The following is a 19,685-nucleotide window of genomic DNA, read 5'->3' on the forward strand; positions in this document are numbered from 1 at the left end:
TGTTTGATATGGGGCCATCTTTTACTCATTTTATTCCATCCCCTTTTGTTTTTCGATTATAATTTTTGAATGATTGTCCATTTTTATCATTCTTTTTTCCTCACACCTTTTAATGGCCATCCATCTTTACTCCTGAATTATGATGTGTGACTAAGGCCATAGTCTACGGTCCGATACCAGGAAACATATTCTTCCACAACACAGTCCAAACACTGTTTTATAAGGCATGCATTAATGTCTGCTAAATATTTAGCACACTTAATTATGGTTTCCTGCACGCGAGCGCTGGCGAGCCAGAGGTTTTTTCTCTGTTGCTTCTTCTGGCGTAGAGCGAGAAAGCAAAACGGTGTATTGGCCTTGTCCGGTGACTAATTGGTTTTTTAAGAGGTGAGAGTTACCAATGGAATGGGTTTGGAGGCAGATCCCCAGTGAAAAGCCATGCTGGAGTTGGGAGTAGCGGGCTGGCAAATGTGAAGCTGTTAATCTAAAATAAATCCACCCATCATACTTTGGTTAAAGTTGCAGATTGATATATTTTCCAGCAGCTAGCTCTCTCTCTCTCTCTCTCTCTTCTCTCTCTCTCTCTCTCTATCTTTCTCTCTCTCTCTCTCTCTCTCTCTCTCTCTCTCTCTCTCTCTCTCTCTCTCTCTCTCTCTCTCTCTCTTCTCTCTCTCTCTCTCTCTCTCTCTCTCATCTCTCTCTCTCTCTCTCTTTCCATCCTCATCCTCATCCTTCATGTACTGCACATTCACAAAAGGTTGACCTTTTACTATTGCTCTACTGCTCTATCTCTCTCTCTTCCTATCTCTCGATTCTTCTCCCTAGACAACAATGACTACTTTCACTAGGCTCCTTTTGAATAGTTTCAGCTGCTTTTTGTTTGATAGCCACCATATCTCTGTTGTTGTTGCTGTTATGGTTATGTTATAAACTGTGTAGACAGGCTCAGTGGTGTATAAGCGTCTGTGCCGTCCTTCACAGGGACCCTCGGGGCCGGCAGGGACATAGGACCGCTGGGGGAAACTAGGTCAACAAGTCAGTGGACAAATCCTGTCTTTCTCCATCTCATTCATGAACTATCTGTTCTAAATCCAAGATTTGATTTAATATTACTAATATTCAATCTTTCTCAGGGTCCTCCAGGAAACGTCGGTGACCTGGGGCTGATGGGTGAACCAGGAGAGAAGGTCAGACGATGCATTACGTTTAAATACAATATAACATAGAAGAGGTCTATGTGACCACAATAAGACACTTCAAGGTTGAAGAAGTATGCTATTGAATCAGAATAATATGCTTTTTACATAACTTTAAAAACAGCTATGTAAGAGGGTATGCAAGGATTGATAATAATAAGAAATATGACAATGATACAGGGAAAAAACAAATACATGAAACTATTAATAAAGTGATATATTATTTATATTATATTACTGTATTCATAGTTTACAACGTTTATCGGCCCATTTAACGATGTGTTGCTCGAAAACAGTTTCAGGAATGAAGGGTGGTATCAGTTACTGTTACAACCCTATAACCCTAACAACCATAAAAACGATATTACAACCCTAAGAGACTTTAGCCTTGACCTAGACTTTGTGTGTGTGTGTGTGGTTTAAGTGTTTAAAAGTCCCCTCTTGACTTATTATATCGGCCCTGCAGTCCCTGCGAACAAGGAAGTCCCTTTAGCGATATCCCAGGATCCCCAGGCCTGTGGTCGTATCAGGGTACACTCTGGTGGTAACAGGGGAACCACACGCCCTGTGGTGGTATCAGGGTGCAGCCCTGTGGTGGTATCAGGGTACACTGTGGTGGTATCAGGGTACACTGTGGTGGTATCAGGGTACACTGTGAGGTATCAGGGTACACTCTGGTGGTATCAGGGTACACTGTGGTGGTATCAGGGTACACTGGGAGGTATCAGGGTACACTGTGGTGGTATCAGGGTACACTGTGGTGGTATCAGGGTACACTGTGGTGGTATCAGGGTACACTGTGGTGGTATCAGGGTACACTGGGAGGTATCAGGGTACACTGTGGTGGTATCAGGGTACACTGTGGTGGTATCAGGGTACACTCTGGTGGTATCAGGGTACACTGTGGTGGTATCAGGGTACACTGTGGTGGTATCAGGGTACACTGTGGTGGTATCAGGGTACACTATGGTACGCACGCTCAATAACACAGCTTCAAATGGCATGCTAATCTGTTAGTCTAACCATACTCTCCTTTGTGCGTGTGTCTGTGTGTGTGTGTGTGTGTGTGTGTGTGTGTGTGTGTGTGTGTGTGTGTGTGTGTGTGTGTGTGTGTGTGTGTGTGTGTGTGCGTGTGCGTGTGTGTGTTTGTTGATCAGGGAGCCATTGGCGCGTCTGGAAACATGGGGGAGCAAGGACTGATCGGACCTCGTGTAAGTATACACATCCCTCTCCCATACGTTCTGCCTTCACCAAAGTGTACTGTACATTGTTTTATACAGCATATCACAATGTCTAAGCCCTTATTTGTGAACAGATAACCTTAACAGTCAAACTGTTCTGAATATGCATTTAGGTAACAACACTGTGTGTGTGTGTGTGTGTGTGTGTGTGTGTGTGTGTGTGTGTGTGTGTGTGTGTGTGTGTGTGTGTGTGTGTGTGTGTGTGTGTATGTGTGTGTGTGGTGTGTGTGTGTGTGTGTGGTGTGTGTGTGTGTGTGTGGTGTGTGTGTGTGTGTGTGTGTGCGTGCGTGTGTGTGTCCATACAGGGGGAGCCAGGCCTGGAGGGGGAGGCAGGTGCAGCTGGTCATGATGGAACCAAGGTACCCCATGTTTCCTAAGCGCTCTTCAGCTGGGGCTGAGGTTGCAACTCAACCAGTACAGATTGCAAATGGAAAACAGTGCAGGGTTAATCCTCCTCTCCCCCCACCCCATGTGTGTAGGGTGAGAAGGGTGACATGGGCCAGGAGGGAAACAACGGGGACAAGGGAGAGCTGGGACTGAAGGGTAAAGAAGGCACACCTGGCTTTACCGGCCTCACGGGCGTCAGGGTAGGTAGTGAATCTATAGGGACCTCATGCTTCAGGGTCACACCTGCCTGAGGACCGTTCATTAGTATGTGTTTTATGCTTTAATGTTGAATGTTTGCCCTAGGGTCAAGAGGGTAAATCTGGCAAGATGGGAGAGCGAGGGAAAATTGGACTAAAGGTAAGAGATAAATCAAGCAACCAATCAATCATACACCCACAAATCAATCAATCAATGTTTCATAAATCAATGGAAGATAAAATAACTACTTTTTTGATCCCAGATGAGGTCTGCTCTGTAATGAAACTTTGGCAATGGGTCTTTTCATTTTCTTTAGGGTGCCAAAGGTCCAATCGGTCACCTTGGAGAGACCGGGCCCATGGGGAAGCTTGGGCCCCCAGGGTTCGTTGGTCAGAAGGGCTCCAGGGGAACCACAGGACACGTGGTGAGTGAGACAACGTCACTAGAGACTAATCAACTAGAGACACACAGTAGACAACGGCCCTAAAGAAGGGTCTAATAGAGACACACACGAGACATTGGGTTAGAGAACAATCGACTAGAGACACACAGTAGACAACGTCCCTAGAGAAGAATCAACCAGAAATACAGAGTAGACAACGTCATTAGAGAACAATCAACGAGAGACACACAGTAGACAACGTTCCTAGAGAAGAATCAACCAGAAATACGGAGTAGACAACGTCGTTAGAGAACAATTAACTAGAGACACACAGTAGACAATGTCCCTAGAGAAGAATCAACCAGAAATACGGAGTAGACAACATCATTAGAGAACAATTAACTAGAGATACACAGTAGACAACGTCCCTAGAGAAGAATCAACCAGAGATACACAGTAGACAACGTCATTAGAGAAGAATCAACCAGAGATACACAGTAGACAACGTCACTATAGAGCGATCCACCATACTGTAGATTAAATCCCAGCAGATGCTGTCCTAGGTTGACAGTGAGCACCGCTCTGTGTCCCCAGGGCGCCCCCGGTCGGATGGGTCAGCAAGGAGAGGTCGGTCTCGGGGGTTATGAGGTGAGCCACATCACAGTTACCCGCTGTAATATCCGCTGGTTTAGACTCGGTTGTAATTACTTTGGTGGAATCTGATTTGACTTGGTTTTGCATCACTCCAGGGCCACCAGGGATCATCAGGGCCCATCGGGGGTCCGGGGCCCAAAGGTGAAAAGGTACGCAATGATTCACTTTATATTCTGTTGATTGGATAACTCTAGGCTCTTAACGTAGCATTAAAAGATAATCCCTGGATCAAAACGAAACTCCTGCAAACTCAGACAGAAAAAAATAATGGATATATGCATAAAAAAGATATTAAAAACAGACTTTAATGACTTTAAGTAAGTATTTAATATTGCCGTTATGGTATTGTTAGGATACATTTGATCTATCCAATTATTTTTGGCATGATGTTGTATGATTTACCTCATTCAACATAATGCTAATATGAGACAAAATGCTAATATCAGACATAATGCTGATATGAGATGAACCATTTCTTATTCTCTCAGGGCGAGCAGGGGGACGACGGGAAGGTGGAAGGGCCTCCTGGAGCTCCGGGCGACATTGTGAGTGGCCTCTCCAGACCTCATGTCTACTGATGTGGATATATATGTGGATAGAGCTTCCTCTTGCAGTCTGCATGTGAAGCTCTGTTTTGTGAAGCTCTGTTCTTTATCCCATTCAGCATGGCTTTGGTTTGAACGTATGTGTTTTTCACCAGGGAACCCCTGGCGATCGGGGAGAGAGGGGCGAGTCGGGAGACCCGGGCTACATTGTGAGTAGGGGGTCCTCAGAATGGTTGAGGTCAGCGCTCTGTTGTGATGATCCTACACTCCATATACATTGTACTATATCATCCTCTAATTCTTCAGGGTCAGATCGGTTTTGATGGCGGGAGAGGGAAGTCCGGCGCCCCTGGCCTACCTGTGAGTGTGGCCCCCCTTGCATACCGATGGCTATTACACAGGGTTGACTGTACACACTGATGACCTTCTGATTCATTGATCACTCACAGGGTCACCCTGGCCTGCGTGGGAGGCAAGGCCCCAAAGGATCCAAAGGAGATCAGGTAAGAATATCAGGTCATGCTTAGGATGTGAACTTTTTGTTTCAGCGTGAGTTTGAGCCCCATTGTGGTGTGGTGTACACTGCTTAATATTGTCTGCTCTAGATTCAGTCCCATTGACACGTGTCCCTCGTGAATGCTGCTGGATAGAGGGTGTTGGGAAACTGTTTTCTAGATCTCAAAGAACCTTATTGCTCTATATACGGTTTGCTTCTCATGCAGGGTCGTCTCTTAGTCATTCAGGAGTTACGGGAAGAGCAAAGCAAAAGAGAGAAATTCAGTGGGGGCTGTTCTGTCTTCTTTATGTTTTATCTTCTTCTTTATTTTAGGGTCAAAAAGGCAAGCAGGGTCACATCGGCGCAAAAGGATCAAGAGCATTACAGGTGCGTCCATCACCCGAGTCCACACTCGACATGACCTGGTGGAATATAATGTTATTTATGGGATATCCGATATATTACATTCAAGTCTAAGACGCACACAGACAGTTCCATACAACATTTAAGCAATTATTAATATGATATACATATTTCATTTTTCAGACACAATCTCTCTCTCTCTCTCTCTCTCTCTCTCTCTCTCTCTCTCTCTCTCTCTCTCTCTCTCTCTCTCTCTCTCTCACTGTCTCTCACTGTCTCTCTCTCTCTCTCTCTCTCTCTCTCTCTCTCTCTCTCTCTCTCTCTCTCTCTCTCTCTCTCTCTCTCTCTCTCTCTCTCTCTCTCTCTCTCTCTCTCTCTCTGTAAACAATCAGTTAAAGTGATTTATTTATTTTGTTAGAGGGAAATGTGATGTAAGTTATGAGTTTTAAAAATCCCAACCGTCTCTGTGTGTCCTCCATCCCTGCCTCCTCCAGGGCGTGGTCGGGCCCATGGGTCCCAGGGGGGTGGTGGGCCGGGAGGGCCAGGAGGGGCTGCCTGGCATGGATGGACATCCAGGGAAGGATGGCAACAAAGGCATGCCGGTGAGACGGCGACACTCATTATTCTCACTGTTAAAAGAATATACTCACTATTTCAATGGAGGACAGGATCAACTGCACAAGGGTATCAGAATCAGAGTAACTTTTATTATTGTAAAAATACACAAGAGTAAAATTCTTAGGCTTGGTTCCTCAACCGCCACATAGCAGCAACAATACAATATAAATAAATAAAAACATGTAGAATAAGTAAAGATAAGTAGCAGAAGTATAAAGTGATCAAGTGGTAGTGGTATCAGTCACGGTTGATTCTAGTGCAAAAATGAGTTGCGATTACAGAAAAATATGTATTTAAATAGTCTGTTGCTGTAGTGTGTGCGTGGATTTGTTTGTTAGGAGTAGCCAGTTGTAATGCCTTCTGTCCTGTCAATAGGGGGAACACGGAGACGACGGGGACTTTGGTGTGATCGGTAACGCTGGTGCACGGGGTAAACTCGGAGGTCCAGGACTTCCTGGCGACCAGGGGACGTATGGGCTGAAGGTGAAGAGAAATCTTCTGCTGAACAAAAACACAAGTATTACCCACATCAGGTTGGGCTCAGTGTGTTCGTTTTGGTGGATTTTGTGAACGAACACTTTCTGCAATAGAAGTCATGCAGTGTCTTTTCTCAAGCGCTCATTATTTCTTCTTCTAGGGTGAGCGGGGTCTTCCGGGACAAGTGGGACCCAGGGGGAAGAGGGGTTTCAGGGGCGGGATGGGACTGCCAGGGACCCAAGGAGACCAGGGACATAAAGGAAGACCTGTACGTTACCCTTGAGCAAACCATGGTTCCATTGGTGTATTTCAGACTAGACCCCTGTACACTTTGTAGGTTTACTTGTTCTGTAAGTCATACGTTATATAACGATGTGTGTTTTGATGATAACTAGGGAGACTCAGGCGGACCTGGTTTTCCTGGCTTCCTGGGACTACTTGGACCAACGGTATGTCTAAAAAGTGCCCTCTGACAACTATCTATGATTTATCTTCTGCCATGTTAAACTGAATTACCCTTTGATCGAACACAGGACACCATACATTGTGCTCCAGAAATCACATTTATCTCACTTCTTCAAGTTCTAAAAGATAAAAACTCAGATACTGGTGGGGTTTTATTTCACAACTCATTATCACTTATTTAAACAAAGGGCACCAACGAAAACGTAATGTTGAAGGATAATAAATCACCATCGCACCCAACCATTAAACCTCTTGAATATATACCATCTTTTAATGAAAGGCCCACCTGGTACAATATTTAGGTACTGTCCTGCCTGTAATGTCACATGGTCCAACACATTCCTCCTTGAATAATGTTTTTTTTTAGTTTTGCTCTAATTACGTTTGCGTTGCCCAATGCCAAATTTTGGGACTTTTTAACTTGAATATCAGCATAGAAAGCATTTTTACGATTCTACGAAAAAAGAAAAGGAGAAAGCTGTTCCTTGCACATGCTTCCTCAGGTGACATTGTTGTTGTTCTAGGGGGCCCCCGGAGACTATGGACCAAAGGGCATCCAGGGGCCAAAGGGGCCCCAGGGTATGATGGTAAGCAACGGAATCTAAAAATCTGGCCAAACAAATGTGTGAACACTTGAATTCCTTGACCATTAATAGGAGTGAATCTTGCTTCTGTTCTTTGATTTATTACAAAGTAAACCTGAAAAAAAAATTAAAAAATTGGATTGGACGCTTTAAGTTTTGATTGGCGAGGAGAAACTTGTCGGGAATCTAGTGGGGTATCAGGCAGTGTATTATCATAAAATGTAACCTGATTACTACCCGCTTGGAATTGGTGATGTAGTCAACGATCCTGGTTGTTTTAGAGGAAGTTATAGCAATTCAAATGTACACAAATCCATTCAGCTCAATGTTAGGTGACATGTTAATGTTATATTCCTAACATATCTCTTTGATTCTCTCCTCAGGGCGTAGGGGGGTCGGCCGGTCTTATGGGAATCATCGGTCCTAATGGAAGTGCTGTACGTATCGCACAGCTCTTAACTCACACTGACTGTTCTCTGGACTTCATGTTCTTTTGATTTCATTGCTAACAGTGAGCTTTACATTTCAGGGTCCTAGAGGAGAGAAGGGCAACCGTGGAGAGAATGTGAGTACACTTTTTTTTTTAAATTAGACCTTCACCTTAATCTATGCATTACATTTACATTATTTTAAAACACTCAAATAGTTTGATGTCCAGGCTTAAGAAAAATATTTTTGTCTTTTCTGAACAGGGATTGCAAGGACCAACGGTAGGTGTGAATTAGTTGCATTGCTTTAGGGAATAAAAGTCCAGACATCATATCCAATCTACTGTAACCCATGTATCAATAACTCCTGATGATCATGATGTCTTCATCAGGGATCTCCCGGACCGCGCGGGCCCCCCGGACCACCTGTAAGCTACAGCTCTCTTTCTAGAACAAAATTCTACATGTTAATCACTCTTTTTTCTAAGTCACGTTCCTGTCTCTTGTCACTGTCCGGCCACAAAGGCACAATAAGCCCATTAAAATAATTAGGTATATTAGGTAATATTGTAATAATATCTTAATGTTATAAAATACCTTCTACTGATTATTCTCTATTCCTTCTCTAGGGCCCTCCAAGTATTCCCGCCTCATTTGTAAGTCATTACAATTTTACTCATTACATTCATAAGCAAGTCATCACCTTACATTTTGCATTTTATAGAGAAAATTACATCAAGACGGTTGTTATTTCCAGATGGAGGATGGTCTTCATTTCTTTGTGGATCCACCCACCCCACTCAGGACTGAGGTGAGCAGAGCAACATTGGAGTGTGTGCCTGTGTGTGTGTGTGTGTGTGTGTGTGTGTGTGTTGTGTGTGTGTGTGTGTGTGTGTGTGTGTGTGTGTGTGTGTGTGGTGTGTGTGTGTGTGTGTGTGTGTGTGTGTCAATGTTTGTGTGTTCCTGTGTGTGTACGTCTTTCAGATTAATATAGACAAAACAAATATTTTCCCTGGCCCTCTTACAACTATGTTTACTCTCCTCGATCATCAGCATCTTCATAAGCCGGCGATGGACCTGCCAATGCTGGACCAGGGCGCAGAGATCTTCAAGACCATCCACTACCTCAGTAACCTGATCCAGAGCCTGAAGAACCCGCTGGGCAACAGGGACAACCCCGCCCGCATCTGCAAGGACCTCCACAGCTGTGAACACAAAGTGAAAGATGGTGTGTAGTGATTATGTGTGCGTGTGTGTGTACAGTATGAATGATTTGTTCGTATATAATGTTTGCTGATCAGCATAAATAGCAGAAAAATACTGATTGGTTGATAAACTTGTGTTCTTTTTGTCAGGCACTTATTGGATTGACCCCAACCTGGGCTGCTCCTCAGATACTGTAGAAGTCTTCTGCAATTTTACTGAAGGAGGGCAGACCTGCCTCAAGCCAATCACAGTATCCAAGGTAACGCAGACACAAGGGAAACACGAGTGAATCAATGAAATCCTCACAACAATTATTCTCAAATTCTCACAAATATCAATTGAAAAATAAAGATAGAAACCTGAGACCTAACCGACGTCTTTCCCTGGCTTTCTTTTCCTGAAACAGCCTGAAATGAGCGTTGGCCGTGTGCAGATGAAGTTCCTGCACCTGCTGAGCTCCGAGGCGGTGCAGCACATCACGGTCCACTGCCTGAATGCCGCTGTGTGGAGCGAGGAGGACGGCCGGCCCCCTGGCCCCGGCGCGGCCACCTTCAGGTCCTGGAGCGGGGAGATGATCCATGCCGGAGGGGAGCTGGCCCCACATGTCACAGAGGACTCCTGCTGGGTGAGTGGTCATCGGGCTTTGCAGGGTGGATGGACTGTCCGGTGGTTAGGGTGTTAGGGCCTCCCAGCCCAAAGGTTCTGGGTTTGTATCTCCCCAACAACCGCAGTCCACTGGGACGGGATGCCCCAACTCCTTACTGTTCCCAATATATCAAAGCAACACCCTGTCAACATACAAGACCATTAGATAGTATGACAGTGACAAAAATGTATTCCTCCATTTCAGATGAAAGACGGGCGCTGGCACCAGACTCACTTCGTCTTCCACTCGGCCGACCCGACGCTCCTCCCTGTGGTGGACATCCTCCACCTGCCCCGGACCAGCCCTGGCTCACACTACCACCTGGAGGTGGGCCCTGTGTGCTTCCTGTAGCACCAGCCAACCCCCGCACCTTTGCTGGGCTGCAGGGGGAACCCTCTCTCTCTCACTTGGTGACTCCTGCTGCACCGAGGTGGCCAAGAAGATACAGCACATCCTCTACCGTAGCCCCCCCCCCCCCCCCCCCCCCCCCGAGTACTGTCCTTCAGGGCACCTCCCGGCTCTGCCCCCTCCCCTAGCCTGGCCGGCCAACATCACATTGGGGCGGGGGTGTTCACAGAAACAGAAGAGAAGCAGGACGAGGGGGACGAGGAGGAGGAGGAGGAAGAGGAAGGGCTGAAGAGGAAGTGAAGGGTGGATGGGGCTCTTGCACTAACAGCTCCTTCAGAGGGCAGTAGGGGGGATGGTTCCCCCCATGTATGGGTGCCAACATGGGGCCACCCCAATGCAGAAATTAAGTTTCATGCCACCTAGTCTCTCTGGAACAATGCTAAAGTGAGGAGAGAAACACGGCCTAGCCCATTTTGTGTTAACTTTACCAACAGTTGGACCTTGTAGTAACTTATTGTCTGTTATGGTATACTGTATTGTATACCTACTGCGTGAACTGTTTGTTTTTTTTGGAAAAAACACAGACACAATTCTGTTTAAAGGAGAATCATTAAGTCAGTAGGAGTACTTAAATGTACATATATATATGCTTATTGCTTAACGTTTATACATGTATATCTTATGTAAAGAAATAATCTTCAAGTGCAATAGAAAATGAGAAGATCATTTTATAGTCTAAACATGTCGAATGATATTGAAGGCCTTTCAGGGGTGCTGTTCTATTAGCCTTTGGTGCTCATCTCCTGTCAATCAAGTATATGTGAATTGTTACACAATTATATTGAACCGCAAAAAAAATCGTTCTTGTTCCCCTCAAATGTAAGCTCAAATGTAAGCTCTTTTTTTTTAAGTAAAACAAATCCATAAGAAGGGGCATCCAATCAGATTTCATTAAACGTTATTAAGAAGCTACGTATAGAGACCCCGAGGATTCTCCACCCTCAATATTTGAAATTAATACAAATAACAATGTGATTTTTGAGACAGATCTGGCCTTGATATATATTCTTGCAAATATGTAGTTTAAATTCTCAAGAGTGCATTATTTTCGACGGTGAACTTTATCTCAACTGTGGAACGTGAAGTCAGATGTAGATACTAATCCCAAAGAAGTCCCTGCTTCTCTCACTTTCTGTTTCCAGAGGCTTTTATAAACCACAGAGAGATAAAGGATTATTATCTTCTGGTCCAGGTACGTCTATTGGACAGGCTATAGCTACAGGCAATCCCTGGGAGCGAAGACTGAGCCAGAGTCCAAACACACTCCTTCTCTCACTATCTCACACTCTGTGCAAAGCCAGGCTGGAGTTGGGAGTCGCTGTGCTGGCAAATGTGAAGCTGTTAATCTGAAATAATGCACCCATCTTACTTTGGTTAAACTGACTCCCAAAAGCTTCTCTCTCTCTCTCTCTCTCTCTCTCTCTCTCTCTCTCTCTCTCTCTCTCTCTCTCTCTCTCTCTCTCTCTCTCTCTCTCTCTCTCTCTCTCTCTCTCTCTCTTGCATGGCGCTAAGTAGGGTTGAGGTGTTCACCTAGTGCTCTAATTACACCACTTTGCAAAAAGAATGAATAATAATATACAATTATTCTGATAAATATAAATGCATGCATGCTCTATTTAAAAACAAACAAACATATAGGCATAGTTTATTGCCAAAGCTTATTGAACTTCCCCATCCTCTTATTGTTATAGCCCATCCAGAAACGAACACAATGCATAGTTGCTTGATGATTTCAAATCTTGTTTGCATTTTTTTATTCATGTTTCTGTTGTACTGCAATATTCAGAGGTATATTTTAAGAAAAATCTTTTCATGGATAATAATATACAGTGCATCAATAGTGCACTTCCACAATCCCTGCCACACATAGTGTATGCAAACACACACACACTGAGTTGTATGTACTATCTCTTGCAACACTTCTAGTGGAAATAGTTTGATCACATTTATTTTCTGTGCTGTAGTTGAAAACTGTGTATAATTGTGCAAGTCTTGCTATATACAGTGATCCCCTCTTGCTAATTTAATGTTATTTAATGTTGTAAAAGTGGTTTCTGATAGAGCTAAGTGCTGATTTAACAATAGTAGTATTTCTGACTATTTTATATAACAGTTTGCCCAACTGGTCTTGGAGTTATAGATGTTTTTTATGTGTAAATGTTAGGCTCCAGAGGAAAAAATATATTGCAATGTTTATTGTCTTTTATTTTTTTATTTTATTAGCTTTATTTTTTTTCCTTTATAATAATCAACATGTACTGTACAAGGACTTTGTTCAACTCTATAACTTGTCTTTAATGGAAATTTTTAAAGTTCTGTACTATTTGTAAATCCGTTGTAGACATTAAAATGAGCTAAGAATACCTCACATTATTCCTTATGACTTGGTACAAACTCTTCCTGATCTGTTGTGGAAATATCAAAACATCATCCAACTCTGGAACAGGAACAACCCTGGTGCTTTTATCTGTTGTGTATCTGTTAACCTTTCTCTGTTCAATGTTCAGTTGTCTAATAAATACAATGAATATGTGTCAGGACCATTACTTTAAGAACCACTACGTTGTAGTCCAGGGGTCTTCAATTAAAATTGAACAAGTTGCTAAAAATTCCTTCCAAGAAAGGTCTGAACCTACCAGGTACATTAGGCCTGCAATTCAAGTAAACATAAAAAGTTCATAAGGCCTACATGTGAAGTAAGCAGAACAGGAACACTAGGCCTACACTTCAAATAAACACAAAGTGCAGCCTACATTTCAATCTGTGTTTGGATTCGTAATGCCACTTAATATTCCCGCTTTTTATCAGCGCCACGGTTTCAACACATAAAAGACACAACAAAGGTTTTAAAATGTCTGTTTTCGGGGTCAACTTTCCTTATTTTCGAGCAAGCCATTTTCTCATTCCAAATCGCTCTTCCGGTAAACAAAAAATTTGATTGGCTATTTTTTGAGTGACGCTATTACGCACATGCCATGACAGACGGAGGGAGGGGGGGAGTTCGGTGAGTGCATGATCTTCGCTCTGTGAAGATCATTGCTTTTTGCTGTTTTTATGCTGTACTACAGACTATTCTGCCTTTCAATTTGTATTTCAGTGAGAAATGATTTTACTAACATAATCATGCTTTGTATAGTGAAATCATAAAAAAATTTTTGGTCATTTGGTCATGGGTCCCGATAGGGACCGTCGCTTGGTCCGGACCCGGACCGCGGTCCGCCGTTTGGAGATACCTGTATGTAGTCCAATAGTATCGAGCCAATATAATCGCTTCAGAATAACGCCACTAGATGGCAGAATCGTACAATTCAGACCACAGTAATGCTTTGTACCTGGTGGAGCGAGGACCCTTTCTGTCCCGTCTTGCTTTCAGATGAATGAATGCTTATACTCCGTATAGAGATATCGACAGCCGTTGCAACCTTCTATAAACTTGACGATCATAGTAAAAGCTTGCCAAGGAGAGGCTATCCACCATGAAGCCCGTCCATCAAGTGCCAATGTGTCACTGTCTGTCTGGCTTCTGATTATATGGACTCTTCTTCTTTAATCGGTCCATACCTATTAAAGGTCCATACATGCATCCTGCTGCCAGTAGGTTAGCCAGTACGCTAGCTACTGCTACCTTTGATGTAGCTATTGAAATGAATAAAAGTCAGGTAGGTCTATCAAGTTATTACCAAAAACATCCCAACATCACTTAATCGATAGTAAGCCATATTTTATTTTATTTTAATAGCATCTGCGCTGGAGGAATGTCAGCCTCAATGAACCGCATTTACAAGTAGAGATTATTATATAGGCTCCATAATGTGACATGAGCTACAGGTGACGTTTGACCCTCATGCTTGGTAAGCCTAAGGTAGCATGAGCTTGACTCCAAAAATGACATGTCCTGATTTAGTTTGACCTTTTACTTATAAAAAGGGAACAATACAAACGAGGGCATGCATTTAAATAAGGGTAAATAAACGTTGTTGCTACGTAAGCTTCTAACTCTGTATTCCCACCCATAGTAATCATATATAGTACAAAACAATATCAAAAAATATGCAATCTAGACATTTACTAAATATCTCCCTTACACCATTCTTTTGTTTGGGTTTCAAATGCATTACATTCCCGCTCCTTACATGGCCCTGTGTTCATGGTCTCGTCTACAGGTGTATCGGAGGTCTGGCAGGGACTGGGAGTCGTTATATTTTGGCTTTCAGCTCAGCGAAAACCTCCCCGTATATTTGTTTTAACCAATCAGGTTGTCGGAATCGCGCCCTCAAGTGGTGTCAAACCAGTTCCCGGCGACGTACACCCCTCCATGGTGGTGACGTCGACACTCCGTGGCGGTGACGTTTGGCGGTACTGAGGACTATTTTGAATCTTGGGTTGCATTTTTCCCCAAAAAATATACACTCGTGCTTTTTTTAAAAAAATGGAAAATTGCTCGGACTTTAAGCAAGGATAACATTAAGCTGGTATCATGGACATGATGTTAGAGAGCGACCAGACGCTCCCCGTCGACATCAACGGAAGGTAAAGTAGCTCCACTGGAGCTAGCATGCTAGCCCTGAACACTGCTACTGGCTAACGGGAGCCTTAGCGGTCCACTGGTCTATTACTGGGAGTCTGTTGACTGGAACAGCTTCACAACGAGCCAAACTTCAACTCCAATAGCTCATAATAAACATGTATTGCAGTGTTTATTCTGAACGAGATATTTTGGTCTGCTGTCACGTTATGGTGTGTCGTTGTTTGTAAATGTACGACTTGAAGAGGGTCCAAATGCTCCTAAAATCAATGTTTATCCTTCTCCTTTTCCCTACCACATTTTCCAGTTTTTCCATAGATGAAGTTAAAGGTGTTGGAAGGTTGTGAATAGGTTCAAACTTCAAAGTTGGTTTTAATGCTCATATAGTCGGTGGTGGGTGAGCAGTGCGTACTGTGGCGCAATCCATCGGATGTGATGCTCCACGATGTAAACAACACGTCGTCTTACTTCACCAAATACCTTCCATTTAGTTCTTAATACCGACCATTTATTTATTGTTATCAAGGATGAGGATTGGAGATTTGGATCAAATCGGAAATAATAGGACTATATATCTAATGTCTGAGTGCATGGTACATGAGGATAGTACTAGAGTTAACGGTATGTTATTTCCGTGTATGCTTTCCGAAAGAGGGATGTGATCTGGGGTAGGTAACAACGACCGAATGGTTAGCTTTACTATCGTATTGCTATAATGAGAATATAGCAGCCACACATAGTTAGTATGCCCGTCCTTGTGTGCTGATGTTAATGGTAGCAATTAGCCAGTCACCCAGATGGTAAACGTACTATAGTAATCCAATATGTAAGTGACACCTGTCTTGTTAATGACTTATTCAATGATTCTAAAAGACTTAACTACACATTCAAACTATATCCAACCACACCTTTTGACGTTATTTATTTTAACAGTTGAACAAAAGAGGAAGTGACTGTTTACATCCTCAGTTCCCTACGAGGAAAGGAGGTTATTTTTAAAACGTGAATAATATGATATATATATATATATATATACATAAAATGATTTGTTGGTCAAAATAAGCATTTAATGTCCTCAAATTGGTGTGTGTGTGTGTGTGTGTGTGTGTGTGTGTGTGTGTGTGTGTATGTGTGTATGTGTGTGTGTGTGTGTGTGTGGTGGTTGCCCAACGTTTCCCATCAGTGAGATGGCTAGGCTTAGCTGAACCACAGTTGTCTGTTTGTCTACTAGTGACAGCTCTCTGCATCACTGGCTACTCAGTTTTTTTTTCTCTCCTCTGTCTCAAAATTCGAGCAAGGCAGCCCCTGGCACACATACACACACGCACAGTCTTACTCATACAGATTAATAGAAAAGACTGGGAAAAGAATTACAATCCTTGAGAGTATGTTAACGAAGCAGAAATGCTGCAGCTATTTTTGGATTCTCCTTAGGGTTTTTACAGAAGCTGACCAATACGAGTATTACATAAACATGGACTGTTTTAGTCTTTAACTAGGTAACTACACTGGCACAGTGCACTGCGTGTTGTCTCTGAACTATGGTCTCTTTGGATATTCTCTTTAAAAAAAAGAATGATGCAGTGTTTTCTTTTAAAGCAGAGCGATGGATATTGCTGACTGTGTTCCCGTAACACACTTATTTTTATCTTTAGCTGCAGACTGCCAGACTCCATGGACGATGGAGACTGTTCCCCTGACAGCATGACAGGTATCAGGAAGTTCTCTTCTAATTGTTCTTCTTATTCCCTCTTGTACACTCTGTCTGGGATGTCGTCCTACTCCCCCTGTGGGCTCATTATCACCACTGTGGGATAGTCTGTCAAGAGTCAAGCGATTGATAAGTTGGATGTCAGAAAGCACTAATTAGCTTTTTTTGGGGGATGGGGTCAGGATGTGTGTTTCAAAATGAAGACCATATTATTATCCAAAGATATAATACGTTAGATGTATGTTGTAAACAATGTCTTTACATAGACAGTGTATCGCTTCTACATCTTGTAAGTATTACACAGTTACCCTAGCCTAGTACACCTAAGAGAAATAGCCAAGATAAATCTTTATTTTTTTAGACAAACCATGTTTGGCATGTGGCACTCTTAGAATAATGTTTTTTATACTAGGGATGTCCCCTAAGCGCCATGACCTAAAAAGCATCTTATTTTCTATCAAACTACCAATACCTTACAAAAGGCTACAGCAGGGCCGTGGGCAGAACTCGTCAAGTGTGAACACTGCTCCAGAGGTTAAGGTTGTAAAACATACTGTTCATGCAGTCAGGGCGTCATATGAGAACTACAGGTTAAAAATAGTTTGGTCTCTCTCATAGCTATAGCACTCGAACAGACAATTTCTGAACCATAAGCCCCCGAATGATGACTTCAAGCATGAGGGGGGGTACCTTCATGCCATGTATTTGATTCATTAGGGAGACATTGTTTTTTTTATCCCTACAGCTCTATCCTTCCCAGATAAGATGACCCCCATAAAATTACTCACCATGAAGGACTACGAGAATGTAAGTCTTTCTTATACGTTCATCGGAAGTAAATGTATAGCCATTGATGTGGTGTTTAGTTATTGATGACATTGGGACACTACGTTGACTTTGTATACAGCGTGTTTGCTGTGTTATGTCTCACATTACTCAGGGTATCCATTGCCCTTAAAGGCCCACTCCACTGTATTGTTGCTTGGTTCTGATGCATGGTGTGTGGTATGCCTTGTGAAAGCATACATGTTGAAAATGTGGGTTTGCTTTAACAACCAACGCTGTTAATTCGGACCCAGCAAGAGATGTTTTGGTTAATGGAATGCAGATAAGGATTATAAGAGCGGAGGCGAAGTCCCTCAATAATTTAATAAGTCTTGCTGGTTCAAAGTTATAACAACTTAAGTATCCCAATGCATGACAGTTTTTAAGTAACCTGGAAAGTTTTGGCAACAAATGTAAACATGAATGGCAGTGGACAACTAGTGATGCTTCTTAATAGCCTTGACGGACAAAAGCTGTGTTGTCCAAATAAGATTTGGTCCTCTAAGCATATGTAATGTTACACATGTATATTGAAATTATATTATTCAATGTTAATTCAGTTTAAAGAAGAAAAGCATCCTATTTTTATTCTTCTAGTTCAATGCTTTTCCACAATACGGTAGATTACAATAAGAATCATTCACTGTCCTCTGCTTGGTCCCAACCACATAACCAAGTATGGGGTTAAACCAGAGGTTTCCTTTTTCGGCAGGGCTTAGGTATGCTGTCATTCCGCAGAATGCTTAGTAGTGTTGCGTTGTTCACTGCATGATTGTAGAATGCTCGCAGATTCATCATCCACTTCCTCCCTTATGACCCGCTTCTTCCTCCCTGACCTCAATTGCCAAATGTGTGCTGTTAAGGGCCTGCAGCTCTATGTCGTACAGTCTACCAGGCACTACCTCTTGCTCACATTATGAGAAAAGGCACATGCACACACGCTGCTATTTAAATCCTATATTAATCATGATTCGTTTGTAGAGGCTTTATAGTGTTTTGCCATCTGTTAGTGCTTTGTCCGAAGGTTACGTAACCGGCCTTCTTGTCATGCTTCTTTCTCCAGGAACGGAACAGTCAAGCTGGTTTGTTCTTTTCTTACCCAATGCCCTTTCTTCTTTTGTGTTTACCCACAGCAAATTGCAGCTCTAAAGAAGGAGAACTTTAACCTTAAGCTGCGAATATATTTCATGGAGGAGCGCATGCAGCAAAAGTGTGATGACTCAACAGAAGACGTATTCAAAACGGTGTGTTTGGGGGCAAAAGTTTGCAATGAGGACTTTATTGGATAATATGTATGTTTTTAAAAGATTATGTACTTGGTTTCAAAGAAAATAATTCGATTATTAAGGGAGAGAATTCCATCAAAGCAAATAAACATTCTGGGTTATACATCACATTATAAACCATCAACCTATCTTATATTAACCCTTGCCATTCTAATAATGCATTTTAATTTAGAGGTGGTCACTTTAAGAACCAAAGAAAATTATGATCTGTATCTGGATTGTTGTTATTTTTTTTCATTTTCCAGTTATTTAGTATAATTGCAAAATTATAACAGCTTAGTTTCCTTATTTCCAACCAAGTGCTGTTTTTCTCCAGAACATTGAGCTGAAGGTGGAGTTGGAGTCCATGAAGAGAGATATGTCAGAGAAACAGGAGCTGCTGGTGTCTGCATCGTGAGTATTACATCTTGTAATCGCAGTCCTAGAAGTATAAGAAATGACAATGTGTTGTATTTATCAAACAGCTTAAAGGAATCCCAAAAGCACAGTAGGCACAATTTATATTTGCATTAAAATGTTTGTTCACTTGGTATATCAAGACCTAACACAAAGTGATCACAATCAGAGGATAACATAAATTGCATTTATAGCAAACATATAAATATTAACATCTCAAAACATAGCAAATCATGAAAACTGTAGAGCTTTCAATCTTTCTCTATAATTTAGTCTCATCTTTTATACAGTTTTTAAAGTAGCGATTAACTTAGATACTTGAAGGGACAGACACGTGTTGGACATCTACGTGTTCGTCTAATTCTACTGATCCTGACCGTGTTGAACTTGTAGAAGTCGGAGTTATAGTTCTTGAGAATAAGTCTGTGGTTTGGTTCTTCATACAAGTTAATACCGGTACTAATGTTTTTATAAACAATCCTTTTCATGTCATGCTATCTTTACAAATGATCATCAAGTCATATTAAAGCTGAGACTCCAAAGAGTAAAATGTCTTGGTTCTATCATTCTGCGACCTAAACTCAATTAACTATCTGAAAAAATATCGTCAGTCACACACTTTTCCAACTTACAACCACCAATGTTGTC

The 19,685-nt window shown here is 42.4% G+C and overlaps 2 protein-coding genes across 2 annotated transcripts in view; both read left to right on the plus strand.

The window, feature by feature from the left end:
- Positions 1-10,363, plus strand: part of col27a1a (collagen, type XXVII, alpha 1a) — a 67,106-nt gene extending 56,743 nt beyond the window's left edge. The window contains 29 exon segments of the mRNA XM_030341975.1: positions 982-1,035; positions 1,134-1,187; positions 2,354-2,407; positions 2,743-2,796; positions 2,917-3,024; positions 3,128-3,181; positions 3,339-3,446; positions 3,999-4,052; positions 4,154-4,207; positions 4,547-4,603; positions 4,759-4,812; positions 4,910-4,963; positions 5,053-5,106; positions 5,433-5,486; positions 5,957-6,064; positions 6,456-6,563; positions 6,718-6,825; positions 6,953-7,006; positions 7,547-7,609; positions 7,990-8,043; positions 8,136-8,171; positions 8,299-8,316; positions 8,427-8,462; positions 8,664-8,690; positions 8,792-8,845; positions 9,088-9,262; positions 9,390-9,499; positions 9,647-9,865; positions 10,091-10,363. Coding sequence (XP_030197835.1) covers positions 982-1,035; positions 1,134-1,187; positions 2,354-2,407; positions 2,743-2,796; positions 2,917-3,024; positions 3,128-3,181; positions 3,339-3,446; positions 3,999-4,052; positions 4,154-4,207; positions 4,547-4,603; positions 4,759-4,812; positions 4,910-4,963; positions 5,053-5,106; positions 5,433-5,486; positions 5,957-6,064; positions 6,456-6,563; positions 6,718-6,825; positions 6,953-7,006; positions 7,547-7,609; positions 7,990-8,043; positions 8,136-8,171; positions 8,299-8,316; positions 8,427-8,462; positions 8,664-8,690; positions 8,792-8,845; positions 9,088-9,262; positions 9,390-9,499; positions 9,647-9,865; positions 10,091-10,237 — 2,184 coding nt within the window. The 3' untranslated portion in view covers positions 10,238-10,363.
- A 4,247-nt stretch (positions 10,364-14,610) lies between these two features.
- Positions 14,611-19,685, plus strand: part of cdk5rap2 (CDK5 regulatory subunit associated protein 2) — a 42,624-nt gene continuing 37,549 nt past the window's right edge. The window contains exons 1-5 of the mRNA XM_030341631.1: positions 14,611-14,824; positions 16,475-16,530; positions 17,276-17,337; positions 18,489-18,599; positions 18,958-19,034. Of these exons, the coding sequence (XP_030197491.1) occupies positions 14,772-14,824; positions 16,475-16,530; positions 17,276-17,337; positions 18,489-18,599; positions 18,958-19,034 (359 nt within the window). The 5' untranslated portion in view covers positions 14,611-14,771. The remainder of the gene's footprint in view (positions 14,825-16,474; positions 16,531-17,275; positions 17,338-18,488; positions 18,600-18,957; positions 19,035-19,685) is intronic.

This window comes from Gadus morhua, chromosome 19 (assembly GCF_902167405.1).
Source record: "Gadus morhua chromosome 19, gadMor3.0, whole genome shotgun sequence".
Lineage (NCBI taxonomy): Eukaryota > Metazoa > Chordata > Actinopteri > Gadiformes > Gadidae > Gadus > Gadus morhua.